The 18,507-nt window shown below is 39.1% G+C and overlaps 1 protein-coding gene across 21 annotated transcripts in view; it reads right to left on the bottom strand.

Moving 5' to 3' along the window:
- Nucleotides 1-18,507, bottom strand: part of CELF1 (CUGBP Elav-like family member 1) — a 72,437-nt gene that overhangs the window by 7,208 nt on the left and 46,722 nt on the right. For 11 of the 21 annotated variants that reach the window (XM_087746061.1, XM_087746064.1, XM_087746065.1 and 8 more), the window contains 4 exons: nt 12,216-12,329; nt 11,850-12,035; nt 10,829-10,972; nt 79-9,210 (listed from right to left, as the gene is read on the bottom strand). In XM_087746061.1, the coding sequence (XP_087602187.1) occupies nt 9,083-9,210; nt 10,829-10,972; nt 11,850-12,035; nt 12,216-12,329 (572 nt within the window). In that variant the 3' untranslated portion in view covers nt 79-9,082. Of the gene's footprint in view, nt 1-78; nt 9,211-10,828; nt 10,973-11,849; nt 12,036-12,215; nt 12,330-18,507 lie in introns of those variants that run through there. The other 10 variants (XM_087746050.1, XM_087746053.1, XM_087746049.1 and 7 more) reach the window with 4 other exon arrangements.

The following is an 18,507-nucleotide window of genomic DNA, read 5'->3' as shown; positions in this document are numbered from 1 at the left end:
TCATCTCTCTCCTCATCTTCCCACACTTGGACCCAAAAAGAACCTCAAGTTTAAGACACAAATACAACACACAAGGACTCTTCTCAAACAGTTTAATAGCAAATAAACAAAGGAAGGTACCACACTTGGCATATACAAAATGACTTGTTGTCGGTGTGTCTGTGCAATTAAAACAGCTTTAAGTTGCCCTTTGGGACAAAAAGAAAAAAAACCACACACACAAAAGGAAGAAAATTCCTTTAACACATACTCGCTCGTTCCAAACTTGTAACAAATCTTTTCATTTTAAATCCACTACACAAACTCTGCGATCAGAAAAGCAACACGTGCTCCTCTGCTTTTTAAACCATTAAAGTAAAATCCGTAATTCTCTACAGAGTACAACACAATTTCACACAAAAAGACATTTTGTTTTGCAAATCAAAACAAGAAAAAAAAGGAACAGCTCAAACAAGGTAAAGAAAAGCATTTCTACGACTGAACCACGACTTTGAGTTGATTAAATCCCGTTACTGCAGAACAGACTCTACATTTGGTCATAGTGGCAATTTGTTTTCTCGTCACATTGTGAATCACTTTACATTGTTTTCTAGTAGAAAAGGCAAAAAACTGTACAAAACCCCTAGTGTTAAATACAATGTTTGTACCAATAAAAAAGCCCACAGGTTTGTCTCCAAAATGTAAATTTTCTTTTTAAATTATTCACAAAAAGCAGCCAAAAATCAGAAAGGCAGCTGCTGCTCCACTGTCTCAAATCCATTAAAACCACCACAGAACAATTAAAACAACCAAAGGAAGAAAAGGAAAGAAGAAAGGAAAGAAACATCCAATGTTTGGCATTTTGGTTTTCTTCAGATATTTTTCCACAGGTTTCCCCAAAGTTCCTTATGGAACCAAATGCGCATGTACAGAAACGTATTGGCAGTTACCCAACACACTGCAGGGTATCAGTGCCCCCCACTGACACACAGCCCTGTGCATTCAGACTGTGGGACTAACAGCAGCCAGCCCACAACCCTACCTCCCAAATAAACAAGTCTCTCTCCTTTTTTCATCCAGCCTCACGCTTCACTCCCAGGTATATGTACCATATCCAAACATGTTCTGTCTTACAAGCAGATTAAGGACTGTCTACACAAGCCTAGCCAATATCCACTGAGAATATAGTATCCTCAGCCAACTCAGGAGTAGGATAGAGAAAAAAAAAAACCTTCTGCATCTTTGCATTATCCCAATCAAACACGATTTGTTTTCTCAGCAAAACTCCTTCTCCTGGGATTTCATTTCACATTATTTTCTACTGTTAAGATACCTGCACTAGCTTGCTTCTCCTTCTGACTGAAACTTCATCACAGCACACACTCTTCAGGTGCCTTCATCTAGAAGCTACATCCCAGTTTCTACCTGTGCAGATGGTACGTAGGGTAGGGGGAAGCCTGCTACCCAGAAAGCAGTAACCTGTTCTAGTTCATCCTGCAAGCCAGAAAAACTGCTTAGCTCATTACCCAATTAAAAACTAAACAAAAACTAAAAAATCTCCGTAGAGATTCCCCAGCTAAGGCCCTTGAGAAGAGAGCTGGGGACGGTACCCTGTTCAGGTAACAGCTTCAGCGGCTGTTGTATTGTGCTTGTCACTTGGGAAAAGAGCCAGCAGTTGTAGGACCAGGTTTACAAATGCTTTCTCTGGGACATTTCAAACACTATTTCAAGAGCTAACCTAGATCCTTCCAGGATCCTGCCACCAAGGTCTGACCGATGGTATTAAACTGGGGCTGGACTTCACAAAAATGTGCCCTGAATTATACAAAATGCTCATAGAGAGTGTTTCAAAGGAGCCCTAGCTTCAGATAACTTTGGAAACAGAAATACTGTGAAGTTCCCCCACCTTCCTGCTCCCCAGCTATCCCCTTCCACCAAAACTTCCACTACAGGAACAGTGCAACCAAGCCCCCTGGGAGCCTCAGCCAGCACTGGAGATGGAACAAGGTCCAGGTGCTCTGTCAGGCAGACAGTCTAAGTGCACAGGTAGATGCCCTCAGGTGGCTTCTGATCAGATATTTGTCATACCAAAAACACCAATTTAAAGGATACCTTTGAAACCCATTAAATTGCTCAGTTTTTGCACAAACTATAGAAAACAGAGAGGTGAAGGTGATATATACGAGGGTGTGAAGAGAACAGCAGGAAACATGCAAAACATTTCTGGGCACTATCTTAGTTTGAAAGATTAAAACAAAAACATCACATTTTGCTGAGGAGATTGTAGTTACAAAAAAACCAAGCATGCTAGGGCTTAACAAAATACAACATCAACTTTGATCAAATTTTCACTGCAGACTGATAATCACACAGGGAAGCAGGGGGAAAATAAAAATAATAATAATAATAATTAAAAAAAAAATCAATAAATGCCAGGGCAAAAATGTAGCTACAATCAGAAGAAAATGTAGTTCAAGTGTTTTCTGCTGATGCCAGTCAAGTCACAAGTTTGATCTCATAAAAACACATGCTGTCTCCTCAAGCACAGAAACCAGATCAGCAAAATGTGACTAGGAAGTCTCCTGAAAGATTGAGTCACACCATATAATTGACTTTTTCTTCAAAACTGTGTTTTTAAAACTAAGCACACAGAAAAAACTAAGCCTAGAAAGTGATTGGCTGTATGTTCACAGAAATACAAATACTCCACAAGGTATGCTAGCAAGGCTGCTCTGAAGACAATTACAAAGAATCAGATTCACAAAATCAAGTGGTTATCTTACGAAGGTCTAGAAAAATAGAAATTCTTTTATATTCAAATGCAAGTTTAAATATTCCCCTTCAGCAGTCTTTCTAGCAAAACCAATTTGGCAGCACAAAAAAAAAAAAAAGAAAGAAACAAACATAATAAAAATACACATCAGCATCAAAGGTCAACACAAGGTCAAAGGTGAGAGTTCAAGCATCAGAGAAGCTGAAGAGACAAGGATTTGGACGATGTACTTGAACGCCACATCGACATGCTTTAGGCACAACGATGAACAAACGGCAGGAATCTAGAAAAAAAACAAACCAGAAAGAGGGAGACCCACTGAGTTACACAGAGCAGTACATCCAAACACAGAGAGAGAGAACAAGAATGGGCACTGTACAATGAGATCTCCTGGGGAAGGGAGTTGACAGGGAAGGGCAGCACATGCCAACGATGGACAAGTGAAAGTCGAAGTACATGAAGGACACCAAGTAAACATCAAACTGCCAGAAACCAAATGGAAGCAGAGGCCTGGATTTCCCTCTCAACACCCAGTCTGTGGAGCATTCCACAGCTTCGTGACACATCGATTAGCATGCATTCACCGTGCCCTGTGCCCAGTGTCTCCTCTAGCTCTATTTAGGAGAAGAGCAGAGCAAGCTCCCTCCCCAGGAGAACGACTCCGAGAACTATGGCTCCAGGGCTAACGTTTGCCCACAGAGACTGAGACCATGAGAGACAAGACAGAGGACACAGGGATTCACAGGTGGTTTGATGGCTGAGACTTTTCTTGCATCCTAACATGGGAAGTTCTCAGGCAGTGGTAGCCCAGGAAATCCATGTTCTTTCCTTCAGCTACAGTCCCTTCTCATTCCCTAGGAGCCCATGAAACTGGCGGTGGGTCATTTGGAACAGGGCGGGGAAAAAAAAAAAAGATTATACAAGACAAATAAGTGGAACCAAAAACACCACACACTAGAGAAGAATTCCTTAAGACTTGACTGCAAGTTAAGACTTGTCCTAGCTGAGCACTTTTCATACCATTAGACCTGCACAGGGATTTTCCTTTCCCAGCCTTTTATATAAACAGCCCCCAGCTCCCTGACTTCATGAGGAGGGGATTCTGGGCTCTGAGAAGCTCTACAGTCACTGTTGCCAGTTTGATGAGCAGAAAAAAATGTGTTTCCTGAAGCTTTCTTGAAGAGTTTATAAATAAAATAATTCTTATATTAAGTGATATAAATACCTTTGTTTCCTCCCCTCAGCTTGTGAACAACAATTTGGGAAGAATGTGGGAGGTAGGCAAGAGAGGAAGCAAGTTTTTCCTTTTTTCTTCCTCCCTCCTCACTCCCTCCGACTCCCCTTTACCTCCTGTTTGTGGCCTTATTCTTCAGCACATCTCAAAGCTGCTGGTTAGAGACTAAAGCAAGGTGAGACTTGCATATTATCTTATAGCATTTATAGCATGTTTGAAAACAGCAAGTGTTGCATTCTAGTTGCAACGCAACGAGAAGCACGGTCCACTAGACCTGCAACACTCCACTTACTAGAACCGCTGAGATTAATTTGCTCTTTATACTTTTCAATTCAGGGAAAAGACTTAGTATGGAGTTTAAACCAACTCCAGCAAACAGAGTACAATGCAGCTCTTGCAGTTATTTCTATAGTTCTAGAAATACTCTAGATAGTTTGCAGATAGCTGTAAGGATTCAGTCCTAAACCAGAAAGGCAAATTCATCATGAACTGAGGCATGGAAAACAACAAGAGGCATGAAATCAAGTGACATCTAAGCATGCACCATAGAAATTCTTTGTGTGATTTGTTTGGGTTTTTTTTGATAGAGATTTTTCAAGTATTTCACTCAGCAATTTTGAGGGGGAAAGACTAGGTTTCATTAAAGCTTGAGGAAGGACAGACCTAGAAGAGCAGAGCCATGAGATGCTGGATAAGAACTTAATGACTTGGGGAAAGTTACTCCCGTTTGTCCTTGTTTTATTCTCACAACTGTGATAATTCTGCCTTCTGTGTTTTATATTTTGTGGTAGGTCTGCTCAGGGATGTAAAACATCCTTATGTTTAAACGTTTGCAACAAGAAGCTCTCATAGCATTTTGTGTGTTCATAGTTGCACCTTCATTTGCAATTTGCTTTATCCAAGTTGCTTTTAGATATTTTGAAATGAAATAGGAACAATTTCATTCTGCTTGGCTGTTCTTTCCTAACTCACAAGCATTAACAAGAAGAAACACTTCAGTTAATTCTATCATGCAAGCAGAATCTATCATGCTATGTGACCTTCAGTATTCAGACGAAAAGCTTTTTCCTCATAGATGTATTTGCCAGTGAGAAATTTTCTGAGGTGCCTATTTTCCAGATAGTAGTGCCCACAGCTAGTAAACTGCCTCACCATTAAAATATAAAGAGATATTCACCATCATTGTCTCAGATACTTTTGAAAAATTCCAGTCCTCATTCTGCTTAGGATTAAAATTTAATCACTACATATCAAAGGCATTTTCTAATAATGCAAGCTTTGTATTTCTGGAAGAAAAAAACCGAAACTACAAAGAGATATCCTATTTTGGACTGTTGATTATCTAGGGGACTGAAGAATCTATGATTTTGTTTACTATAGTACTTGATACTAAGTAGCATCAGACTAAGACTTCAATTATTCATAACACTTCCATCTTATTACAGCATATCTAGTAAAATCAAATGTCTTCTGAGAAAAAAATAAATCTATGAAGTAGGCCATTTCTAAAAATATGTAAGTGCTTCCTGGTGGCACATGTAATATGGAATTCCATTTCATCCGAAGTCCTACTAGCTTTTGTTGTAGAAAATTCAGATTCTTTGGTTTATGACCATACAGAATACTTTGTTCATGTGCTACTTAAGCCAATCCTTCTGCAGTTTATTGGAACTCACCCAACTCTTATCTTACTATCCAAGAAATAAAGCATTTGACACTGATTTGATTTGCATCTGAATGAGAGTATGATAGGAATTAAAAATAAAATAAAATTTAAAAGCCCCAAGTCCCCAGAATCCCAGACTTTCCTGCCAATGAGTGAGGAAGAAAACTGGCTTAAGACTGGAAGGCAAGAAGAGCCTAAATGTCCAGAGTCAGCGGCAGGCACCAAACAGAAACAGAAATGTTGACTTTATCTGATCAGTTCTGTTACCAGAAACAAATCTGCCCAAGTCACAAACTTGATACATTTATTAACTTTGGCAACATATACATTGATATACCAAGAAAGGGAAATCTGAAACAAATACACAAAAAGGGCAACATCTTCAGCTGGTGAAAATTGATGCAGCTCTAACAAAGAGAGCAGAACTGCATTGATTCAAACCCTCTGAGGATCACATATTTAAAAATTTAACCTGCATAGATTGTTTTTCTTTTTGGCAATACTTATAGTTATGCCAGTAAGGCACAAGAGCTAGCCCAAGTTAGGTGTCTTAAGGTGATTCTGTCTGGGAGGAGTCACTGATCAAACTAAGCCACAGTGTAAACTGGTGAATCTCCTAAAGTCAATAGCAGTTGCACCTATTTGCAACAATGCCAAGCTTGATCCATAAGTTACAGTATTGAGCACACACTATAGGATGCAGAAGCTAAAATATCTTAATTTTGGGCAACTGAAATGACTAGTAAAGAGGCCAGAGCATCAGGTTAAAAGAAAAACAGGACAAAGGTACAGTGGGGTAGGGTGCAAAGAAGGTAAGAGTGACTGTAGAGACCCCAGAGCACAGTGCTCTCCTCCACTGGTTCACAGCATTCGTCTTCCCCATTTAGCAGTTGTTGGGCTGCAAATAGGCCACTGAAAATCAGTAGTTTCAATCATGCACATCATTATGTGTGTAAAACAATCACATTCAGGATTCTACAAAACCCTGGCCTTTTTTTCCAGTGAAATAATTTAGGTAATAAATATTCTCCACCCTGGAGCAGTATAAAACTTCTATAAAAATAGAAACAACATTCTTGGTTACAGCAGGTTGCACTTGGAGCAGTTGCTCCCAACTATGGTTGTTTTTTTTCTTGTTTTTTTTTTTCTTTTTTTGAAAAGTATATTATTTATTAAAAAAAAAATCCCATTATCACCCTGGAGGCCTTCACACTCCAACACTCTTTTCTCAGAAAACCAGGACACATCTTTCCCATCGTGCAGAATTCAAGTGTACATGGTTCACTTAAGTGTATGTTTACGTTTCTAGAGAGATTCAAATAATTAACATTGAAGGGTACCACATGCCAGCATAACTGGGAAATTTGGCAATCTGGCCTTTGGATCTTTGCCACCACAAAATGATTTGAATAATACTGATAGATTTACCTGTCTGCCATCAATATAGACAGAGTGGCATCAACTGATTTTCAATTTAAGAATGGAAAGGGCTCTTCTTGGATGCTTCAGGCCAGGCCTTGTACTTCTGAGGTTTGAGATCCCAGGGGACCCAGTCCCTGGGAACACCCGACATTGCCTACGGAGCACCACACATGGGTGCGGATTCTGAACATGATCTCAGGTTTGGTGGGTTTAGTGCTCCTCCTGCTGGAGCAGAAGAGAAGCTCCCAACCCTTTGTCTGACCCACACATTATTTAGCAGCTGGTTCCCAGATTGCAGTGTTAGCCGGTGCCCTGGGAAACAGCATGACGAACCAGGAATACAAAGAAAACAAGGAAAAGGAGAAAATATGAGGTAAATGGAACTTCTGTTAAAGACACACAGAAATTGTAAACATCCTCTTGTGACAGAGGTGGATTTTTGTGGTTATAAAATGGGACTCTACTCTGATTTCTTAAAACAACTCAGGCCAGAGTGTCAAAAGTCCTTTGAGCCCCCTGGAAACAGTGTATCACAAAGGCCCTTAGCAATGCATTAGCAATTTCACAACTGTGCAGAAAAAGTGTGTGTTCATTGAAGGGGTGTGTTCAATTTTCCTTCAATATAGATGGTAACAGCTAGTACCAAAAGGCAGAATAAGACTGAATGGCTCAATGCTCTGCTCTGGTTTCACAGCTCCTGTGTTAGCCTGTTTTGCACTGGTACACACCACCTTAAGGGAAAACTGCAGTATAAAGAAATATCTAATTACTAGACCAAATCACCGCACAAATTGTTTTATCTTTTTTTTTTCTTTAAAAAAAACCAAGAAGTTATCTTTGCAACAGAGTTAAGACTGAGAAATCAAATCCTATGAGAACATGTATGAAACAGGAGCCTCAAGAGCTGTGTTAGGGTAACTCTGGGCTTTGTATCTCAATTTAACAATCATTTTAATAGAGAAACAAACAGCACTTACATTATGCTTATCAGAATGAATTCAAAGTAATACTCTGCAAAAAGGACATTATTCCATAGCAATGGGGAATGTGATGAACTGTTAAGAAAAATTGTCAAAAATTGTCAAAAAAATTCTGCAGGTTACCAGGGATCAAAAGTTTCTTGTTTCCAGCCCCAGAGGTATTCATCCAGACTAAGCTGTCTCTCTCTATAACTTTCTACAAAACCTAGATAAAGTACATCGGGTAAGTTTTTTTAAATATGGAGAAATCCACTGCATCTCATTAATATTCAACTGTAAATGGACAGTGAAATTTTCTGGGCAGGGACATTATCTAATATTTTTATAAAGTGCTGTGTACATTCACAATGCTATATAAACACTACTTTATATACAGCAAAAAAAATCACTGCAGTTTTCCTTTGGCTTGTTAATGTGTTCACCCTTCTAGCCTGCCTCCTGCTTTAGGATTTACTGAATCCCCACCATGGCATACAGTTAAGGAAATTTCAAAGAGTGGATGGGGCATGACAAAGGCTACATGAAGTCGGTTCTTTGTTCACCCAAACTTGGATGGACTCAGTTCTCCTTCCCCATCTTTGTTTTCATCAGCTGTTCTGTGTTATTTCTGCTTTCCCTTCTCCTCTCCCCCATGGCGGTGTGGTGTCAGTTTCTGCTGCTCCCTTTAACCTTCCCTCCCCACCCCCAAGGAGCTGGCATTGGTCCTTCTCAACACACACTGGTTACAAACACAGCAAACTTCAAATAAGGGGCGGGCGGGGGGGGGGGGGGAACAAACCCTCAGCGATATGGCACCTAAACTTCAAAGTAAAACACTGGAAACAAAAGCACAAACTTGTCCTCAATCCGAAGCAGGATTCTCAGCAGAGGCTGCAGCCGAATCTTCAGGGGAAGATGTGCCAGACAGAAGGCATGGATCAGCTTCCAGGACTGTAAAAACACAGCCTTAGGGCTTCAAATCACTAAGTGCGCTCCTCTCCAACTTACCAGAAGATCCTTCTCACTCCAGTCCCGGAGGGGAGGGGCGCTCAGTATGGCTTGCTGTCATTCTTAGAGCGCTTGAGCTGTACTTTCAGACGCTTCATGCCAATCTGAAAGCCGTTCATTGACTGAATGGCAGCCTGTGCAGAGACAGGATTGTCGTAACTTACAAAACCTGAAGAAAGGAAAATACATAATTACACCATGCCAAAGCTGTCCAGAACAGCTACTCACAATTGGAAACGCAGGTACTCACAGGGTAAGAGAGGCTTGCATGAAACGCCATTTTCAGAAGCTCACAACTATTTTAGACTCTTCACAAAAACTTCTTACTTAAGGGCTTAAGCGCTCTCAGACAAAACATTGCTTTCTGACGTATGGAACTTTGGCCAAAAGATATACAAAGCTCAGGAAATTAAAATAACATTTTCTAGTCTTCTAACAAAAAAGGAGTACTGCTGTTTGTTTTATAAGAACTCATACCTGGAAAAAAAACAAACCTGGAAAACGTTAATCTATATATGAAAGCTCATTAAAGATACAAGACTGAAATCACTCTCTTGGCATTATGGGAGTAGATTTGTTTGGAGTGAAGTAGCTGTCAAGGCAGTGTGGCATTTGTACCACTATTACGTTTAGGTCTCTCCTGGATGAAAAGCTGTATATCATCCCAGGGAAAGAGCATCCTCAAAATAAACTTCTCCAGGGTTTTGAAGGAACCCATTTTAAGCAACTCCAGTCAATGGCTGGTATCACTACCTGGGGAGATCATTCCATGTGCAGGTGTAACAGCCTGATGCTCAGCAGATTTTTGTGTTCTCACAAAGCATCAGATTGTCCACATCTTTTGGCTCAAATACTAAAAAATACAGGATATTACGTAGGCACAAAGCTATCAAAACCATAGAGAAAGGCTCACCTCTCTTATTCCATCACAAGAAATCTCCATCTATCAAAATAGTCACGAGAGCTTACATGCTACAACTGCTTGCACTGGGGTTTCAAAGTGAGGAAAATAAAACCGCAAATCTTTCAGTCCACACGCACAGCCTCCTACTACACAAGCTAAGGAAGAATATATTCTTTGCCCTCTTGGCATCACAGACTTTAGCAGTTAGCTGAAAATAATCTATTTGGATAGTAACAGTAGCACGACAGGTTGATTTACAGTTTTAGAATACACTTCCCACCCTGACGTCTCTCCCATCTAAATACACAATAAGCAGCGTGAAATTAGGATGAGAGATGCAGCCAAAGTTAGGTAGTAAATAACAGCTGAAAACGTTTTTCTATTACAAAGTTTTCAAGAATTAGTAGGAAGCTTTAAAAAATTGCCTTCAGAGGATTTACAGAACATCAGAGTTAAATGCTCCTGTACTATATGGTAGCCATAATAATTACATATAAAAATATTAATAGAAATAATTCATAATGATAATGTAGTAAGTAATATATACAGAAATGTAAACAATTAGTGAAAAGACAGAAAGGGGGAAGAGAAGGAACTATACCATGATTACAAATCATAGTGAATTATCTAGGGCCATAACAGTATAATGAGGCATAACAGTATGAAATCAGGAAAAGCAAAAAGTCACAATGAAAATCAGGAAAATACAGTTCATTCAATCAGGAAAATACAGAACTGGAAGAGTTTGCATTTATTTATTTATTTTTAGGGATATAGAGAAAGAGTCACTACTTGACTTAAGAGCTAGACTAGACAATATACTGGAAAAGAGATTACTCAAAAGAAGCCACCTTTCTACAGGTAATGACTAGACCCAACGTACCAAAACACTTGCTTAGATTGGTCTGCTTGTCAATGAAAACCTTGGCAGAGACGACATTTCCAAATGGCATGAACATCTGCAGCAGATCCTGATCCCCAAACTCCTGGGGGAGATGGTAGATAAACAGATTGGCTCCCTCTGGACCTTCAAAGAACAAGTAGGAATATAAATTCAGAAAGAGCATGGATAATACAGGCCCACTTCACAAAAAAAGGTGGAAGAGCCATTCAAGCCAAATTTTCTAGATAAAACAATGAAACTGCTGTTTGCACTTCTGTGGAGTACTTGATTCCAGAATACATCAGCATGACCCTTTGCTGGGATTGATCATTCAAATAATTCTAGCTCTTTCTCACCATTTTTGCTTGTAATTTCCACATTGTGCCAAAACTGGTTCACAGATCTTTGCTGTAATGAAAGCTGAACAGTAAATTTGAGCCCCAGATGCTGACTAAAACAAAAATGGCTATGCAAAGCTTGTGGCCCAAAGAAACTAAGTAAATCTCAAAACAAAATACAAGCAATCGCATTACTCATAATCTGACGGATTCTTTTCCAAGCGTCATCCTACATTCTGCTGAAAACTTACTCCTACATTCTTCATTTTTTTACACTGCGTGTTAAATTGATTCTGAATCTAAAGAGTGAAGAGATCGGCATTAAGTATCTGTGGGAAGAGGTGAAGGACCAAGAAAATAAATTTAACAAAACCACAACTGATTCTCTGACAGTGGGATGTATCAGGCTGCAGACTCACACTCTCCTGTCCTCCGAGAAAATGGAGGAATACGATTACTAAGCATTTAAGACTAGACAAATCTGGGGAGAAACCTCCTGTATAAAAAGTACTGTGGACAGCCCTTAACAGAAAGACCTCACAGGTTTTCCTTCTATATCTTCAGTAACTTCAGAATTCTAAAAAATGCCACCAAATAAAAGCTCTGCAGATAAGGCAGCTGCAAGGGCTGAGCTTGCCCTTTTGAAAACCCCTCTCAAGTTGTTTCTACAACTTTCTGCTTACCTTCTTTTTGACTTCCTGCTGCACCAATACTCTGCTGTGTTAAGAGACTCTGGTTATAGAGTGTGGGCAATGCAGCAGCAGCATATTGCTGGATTCCAGAATAAGCCTGCGTGAGGGCTTCCATTGTGCTACCTGTCCCATTTGAGAGACCACCACTGCCAAGTCCTCCATTTAAGGCTGCCATTCCTGTATAAGAAAGAGGAAATAAAGATGACTGAGTACTTCCACTGAGCCAGATCAATTGCCTTTCAAATACTCTGCACTATTACAAAAAGGCAGGGAGCAGAAAAGTACCCCCACAGAACTAGCACAGCCTGAGAAGTGATAATCAGCTGTTTCACCAGCCCACCCCAATACATAGCTTACCTGCTAAAGAGCTAACATTGAGGCCTGCTGTAGCCCCTGCCAGCGTCTGCAATGCTCCAAGAGAAGCCATTGGATTAACAGAGGAGCTGCTACTGGAGCTAGGTGAGGAACCTGCTATTAAAATAAGATAATTAAACTTCAAGCAATATTTTTTGGTCCTGATAATTCAACTTCTTAAGTTATTTCTGTAGAAAAGGCTAGTAAGGACCAGACCAAGGCAACACAGTATACTTTATGTCAAAAAGAAAATCCCAAACCCACATAACTTGATTGATCGTACTGCTGCTATCTTCTAATCCCTTCCTACATTTTTGAAAATTTCTACTTCATCATAACATCTACTCCTCGTAGCAATAATAATTTCATGAAGTGTAAGACACCTAAGACTCAGACAATATACGAATGTTAGCTAAACTTCGTACCTCAACTTAAGGTCACCAGCAGCAATGCCTCTTTCCTGCTGACTAAAGTGAGTAATAATTGCTACATATTAATATCTATCCTTGAAACATCACACAAGGTGAAAAAGACCTGAAACAGAGATACTAGGGACATTAAAGAAAGCTCCAGTCAAACTGAACATATGGTTTTCCCATACTGCCAGAACAGGAACAGCAGATGCCCAGATTATTCTGACAGATGAAATAATTTTCCGTTAAAAATCCCGCTGCAGCAGCTGGGGCCAGGGCCAAGAAAAGTCTTGGAATGTACATACAAAAGACATAGTCTGTCCTTTATTGACTGTGCCACTAACATCTTCAACTATGTTTACTCAATAAGAGAAGTCTACAGATGAAGTACCTAGGAGACTAACAGCTTACACAGCCTGCCAAATTCTAGAACAGGTGGAGTTACTTCTACAGAAATGGACATCAAAGTGACAAGAAAAAAAGTTTGCCAAGCTGGTATATTAAAAGAAACAGAGGTTCAAATTTAGGTCATCTACAAAGATTATGGACATGGTAAAATAAGAAAAGAATAGTATTTTTATGATTACATAGTGGTTTTCCTAACAGGTTTGCGGACTACTTAGAAATCTAAAGAAGGTAAGTAAGAAAAGCTATGCATATTGCTACTAACCCAGAAGTTTAAATTTGCTGCACAAGATGCACTGGAAAATATTTGTGTCTTCTACAAATTAAAAGATACTGAAGACTAGTGCTGTAGAGGCATCTGCTTTCAAGAGATTGGCTGACCAAGTGGCTAACAGAAGAACTGAAATTCAGGCATTTTCAGTTTCCTTCATGTTTTTGTGATTCTCAGTTGTGCTGTGTACGTCCATTAAAACTTTGAAAAGAACTGTTAGCATCTTTCAAGCAGATTCACACACGCTACATATTCACCACTTCATATATGTGGCACAAAGTCTCTGCTGGAGTGGAATATGGTAACTATTTAAATGGAATACAGCAAACTTGCCTAACAAGCCCCAGCAAAAGCTGTGTCTAACAAAACCAGTTGTACCTAACAGAAGTTGCATGAGAACCCAAGCAGCTGCATTTCACTGTTTAGTTTTTGTACTGACAGAGGAAATGACAAACCTCCTCTAAGAAAAGTTCTACACAAACTCTCTTAACAAGTCAAAAATTGAAAGACAATGTCCCAAACTATATTTCAAGATGCTTACTCTGAAGAAAAGGAGACAATTCCTGTCTTGCTATCAGTAGCATATTAAATGTTAGAAAAATACAGAGAAGAATTACAGTATAAGCCTCAAGCTGGTAGAAAAAAATAGCACAGCTGGCTGAATAAAAGCCAGCATTCAGAAATGATACAGCTGCCTCGATTTTAGAATATCACTTGTTTCTGCAACACTTCATTGCTAATCTGCATAATTCAAAAAGACACTGCATTTGACAGATGAGAAAACCACTTAAAAAACAACAACCCACAATAAAATAGTAGTGGTATGGAAAAAAAAGAATGAAGCCAAGGCTAAGGAGCAAAGTAAAAGAGAGAACGGATGCCTTCCCTACTTTAAAAAGGTTGTGATTTAAATAAATTCATTTAAACCACCACAAAAAGCTGAACACACAGCTATTTTAGTTTAGCTGACTTTGTCAGAAATCTCTTTAAGCAAAACAAGAAGTGCTTTAGTACTGAAAACACCAAGAAAATTTAACAGTTTGGTTTATTGTCTTTATCATATGTATATAGGTATTGCTGTACTGAGTCAGCACCCTATTTCTGATAATGACTAAAGGCAGATAAATAACAGTAGAGCAGAAATACAGGGCAATTACAAAGGAATACTTCCTAGGTATAATCTATATACCAATGCAGCAATTTGCAAATCTAGGATTTTTTCAGACAAGGGCAATGTCCTTGTATTAAAGTTACAATTTTCATTCATTAATTTCAGTGCATTTTGAACACCAAATTGTTTGACTTTACTATGTTCTAAGGCACGAGAGTTCTGCAATTTAATCGTGCAGTATGCAAAGAAATAGCTCTTTTTATTTTTGAACTGTCAGCTGGCAACTTCACCTGATATCCTGTTAATTCTTGTCTTGAAATATCTAATGACTGGTCTTTCCCTAGTCATCTTCATCACACCATTAACATATTTGTAGGCTTCAATCATATCCTCCTCTCATGTCAGTCTTCTATTTTTCAGGCTCCTTTGTTGCTCCTAATAGGGAAGGAGTTCCACAGTTCTAGTCATCCTTTCTGTTCTTCTGGTTTTTGTGTATTATTTTAGATCAGAAAACAGCACACAGTAATGGGGATGGAAAACCAGTATAGCTTTATACGTGTTCTTTACTCCAGCCCTAATTCTTAACATTGTTTCTGTGCAGTTTTTGGTGGGTTGTTGTTTTTTTGTTTTTGTTTGTTTGGTTTTTTGTTGTTTTGGTTTTTTTTTTGCTTGCTACTGAGGTTATGTTTTCTTAGATCTATCTACTGAGTTACATCTAGTCAAAAAGGCTAACTCTAACAAAACTAGCTGAAAATACTTGAAAAGGTTTTCAGAAAATCAGACTATGTAGTAAAGAATAGCTAGGAAACATAACAAAGCTCGGGCAAGGACATCAGCTACCAACTTGTGGAGGTAGGTAAACTGAGGGAACAGTAAGTCTGATCTAATTCAGTCATCTAGCATCCAAGCAATGAGCTAAAGAGCACTAAAATTCAGGCAATGAATCTGACTGAACTGTACCAGAATTAGTTCCAGTAAAAGCAGAAAGACTATGATGTCTTTGAAAACAATTTTGCTGCAGGCACACTAAGGTCAGCAAAGTCATCTAGTCTTTGCTGGACCTTTGATGGTTGCCTTTGAAAGGAGGAGAAATAGAAACATACATCAGCTTTTGCAACGATTCTATTTTGCTCTGCAGCAGACAATTCTTACTGATGTCTGAGTCGAAAAAATGGCAGACAACACTCCAATCCTGAAATACTTCTATAATATTTTCTTGAATGTCCCTTTCACAAGCTAGCAGTTTAAATGAGTTTATCTAAGGCCACAGTCTCTGTAACAAGGATCACCTATTGGTGGATGCAGCAGCAGTCTGTTCAGTTCCAAAGAGTAGCTGCTTTATTGCAAGGTTGAAGGTTTTGCTCCATCCTATTCTACATCAAAATACACAATACTGCTTGGAAATATCTAAACAAAACCACGTGCAATGAGTACAAAGACAGCACAACCAGCACAACAACAATACTTAACACCTCTGAGTTCAACCATTCTGACATGTAACCTATGCATAGTCCACAGACGCTGCACTGTGTGGACTTCCAAGTTCCCCAAATATAAAAGATATCAGTGCACATGAAAGAAAATCAAAAAGGTAACTACGCATACTGATTGTCTGGATTTTTTCACCAATTACGCAGTTTGAGGACAATCTGGGAGAGCTGTCCAAATAAGCATCAGGCAAACATTTGAATAACAGATGGATAGAAGTCAAGCCAGTAGTCATCTCATCTGCAGTTAGGTTTAAGAGGTTATCACAGTAGGTGTTGCCATACGTCCCACACACAAGGAAGGCATTTACTAACACATGGTACTGAACAGCTATACACTTGAGTTTTTTCAAGGTCTAGGTTCAGGAGGGATGCTCTGAATGTGTGGAGTGCAACAGCCATCTATGTGAATACATACAGTGTGAATGCACATGTAAGTATTAATCAAAAGAGAATTTCAAGTCTGCTTTTATAAGAGATAATAGCTAGTTCAGAGTAAAGAGTTAAAAAGCTGTATAATTACAGGAAGCATCATGAGATTGAATGCTGTCTGTATACATTGAGGCTTCCCCTCCCCCCAACTTAAGTACAGTTTTTAAAAGGTGAAGCATATTCATGCCTCTAATGAAAAGCACTGAAACTGTTTCAGAGTTTTATGTCAGTGACTACACACAGACCACATAACCTCCAGAACTTTTTATTTCTTTTGAACAAAGCTAATCTCTCTACTCTTTAAATTATACTTGAAATTAAGTTTAAAGAGCAATACAATAGTGACTGCTTCAAGTTACAAACTTGTGAAGAGTGAACTGACTGATACATCTATATAGGATATTAATTCAAATGAGCCATCATGATTACTTGATTGTTGACACACAATCATTTATTGGTATGACTGGCGATCAGAAAGTTGTTTGGATTCAGCACAGAAGGTGCTTAAAAATGGACTGCTCCTCACCCACCAGGCTCTCCACCAGCATGATCAAAAGTGAAACAGAGTCCTGAGATATGTCTCTCATCAAGGGAAAAGGAACCAGCAGAGCACTGTGGAAAAGCCAAAAATCATGGACGGGAAACCAATCCCAAAGAATCACACAATAGTAGTGTAACTTCAGTTGAAAGGGACCTTTGTAGATCATCTAGTCTAATGGTCTGCTCAGAGCTGGTCTAACCTGAGTTAGGTCAGCCTGTTCGGGGTCCTTTCCAATTGCATTCTGAATCTCTGGAATGATGGAGATTCCACAGCCCGTCTTGCACCTGGTTCCTGAGCTTAATCACTCTCACCATTAATTTTATTTTTCTTTTATATACATTCAGAATTTTCTCTGTTGCAACTTGTGTCCATTGCCCTTGTCCTTTCACTGTACACTTCTGAGAAGAGGCTGTCTCTGCCTTTTCTAGCATGTCTGGCATTTGAACTTCACAACCTGCCAGTCCCTTTCCCCACCTCAACAATCAGAGAACAAACTTGCTCCAGTCAGTAGGCAAGAGAGCCAACACGGAAGTTTTAGTTCTAAACTCCAGTCACAGCAAATTGTAACCTGACAATTCCAGCTCTGCTACTGCATGAGGAAATACAGCAGAAATTCTCAGATACATTCTCCTTCGTGCTTTCTCTAGTGCATTAGTGGGTTATAAATGCAGCTCTTCTATAGCCTCAATGCTTTCTTGTTTTTTTTAATTATAGAACAGGATACCATAGCTGGGAGTCAAGATAAATGTTGAAATTTTAATCTTTAAGGATTGCAGACCACAAAGTTTTTATGTAAAAAAAAACCTGTCCAGCAACAGAACACTCTTTGAACTGAATTATTTCTTGAGGATTTCTCTAAGTAGAAAGCTGTGCAAAGCACTCATGGTTTAACTCCTGATCACGTGACATAAGGTTTTCTAAACAGCTTTTCCTTGTAATCTCTTTATAACCTCTTAGTCCAGCTCCTTGGTCCTCCTACGCAATACAAAAAGCTACCTGTTGTAATTTAAAACACCCCCCAGCCTGCTTTGGTCTCTCACAATCACAGGTGAGGATGTCAACTCTGGAGGCTGGATTTCAAAACTGGACAAGCTATTTGGCTTTTTATGAAAAACCAAAACCAAACCCACATACCACACCACAGATGCTGGGAAACTGACACCCTGAAAATACAGGGTCTCCCTTCTCATGTCAGGATTTAGAAATAACTGAAAATAGGAGAGAAATAACTGAGTAGGATACTGATCCTCATTTGTAGTAAAAACTGAGCATGTCTGATGTAAGCACAATTTAATTTTCTTTTTGTTTTCTTGTTTGTTGCATTTAATGATCACATTTAACAATAAGGCAGCAAAAGAACACTACTTGGACATCCTAGCCTCTCTGGATAATGTACATAACCTAAAGTTAAAACAAACAAACAAACAAACAAACAAAAACACCCAACACAAAAAAGCACAAAAAACCACCAAACCACAAAAAAACCCAGAAGAGCAAGATACTGATTTTTACGTGCAACTTATACACTCATTTCTAGACAACACTTTCCAATAAACGTGCTAGGGATCTGTTTATTCTGCTTCTATGAGATAGTTATAGTATCCTTGTCTTCATTAATGCCAGAGGAATATAAAC

This window comes from Nipponia nippon, unplaced genomic scaffold, assembly GCF_047370975.1.
Source record: "Nipponia nippon isolate SJK-2023a ecotype South Korea unplaced genomic scaffold, ASM4737097v1 scaffold_10, whole genome shotgun sequence".
In the NCBI taxonomy this organism is placed as follows: Eukaryota; Metazoa; Chordata; class Aves; order Pelecaniformes; family Threskiornithidae; genus Nipponia; species Nipponia nippon.
Note: the sequence above shows the minus strand (reverse complement) of the source record. Positions and strands in the feature narration are given on the sequence as shown.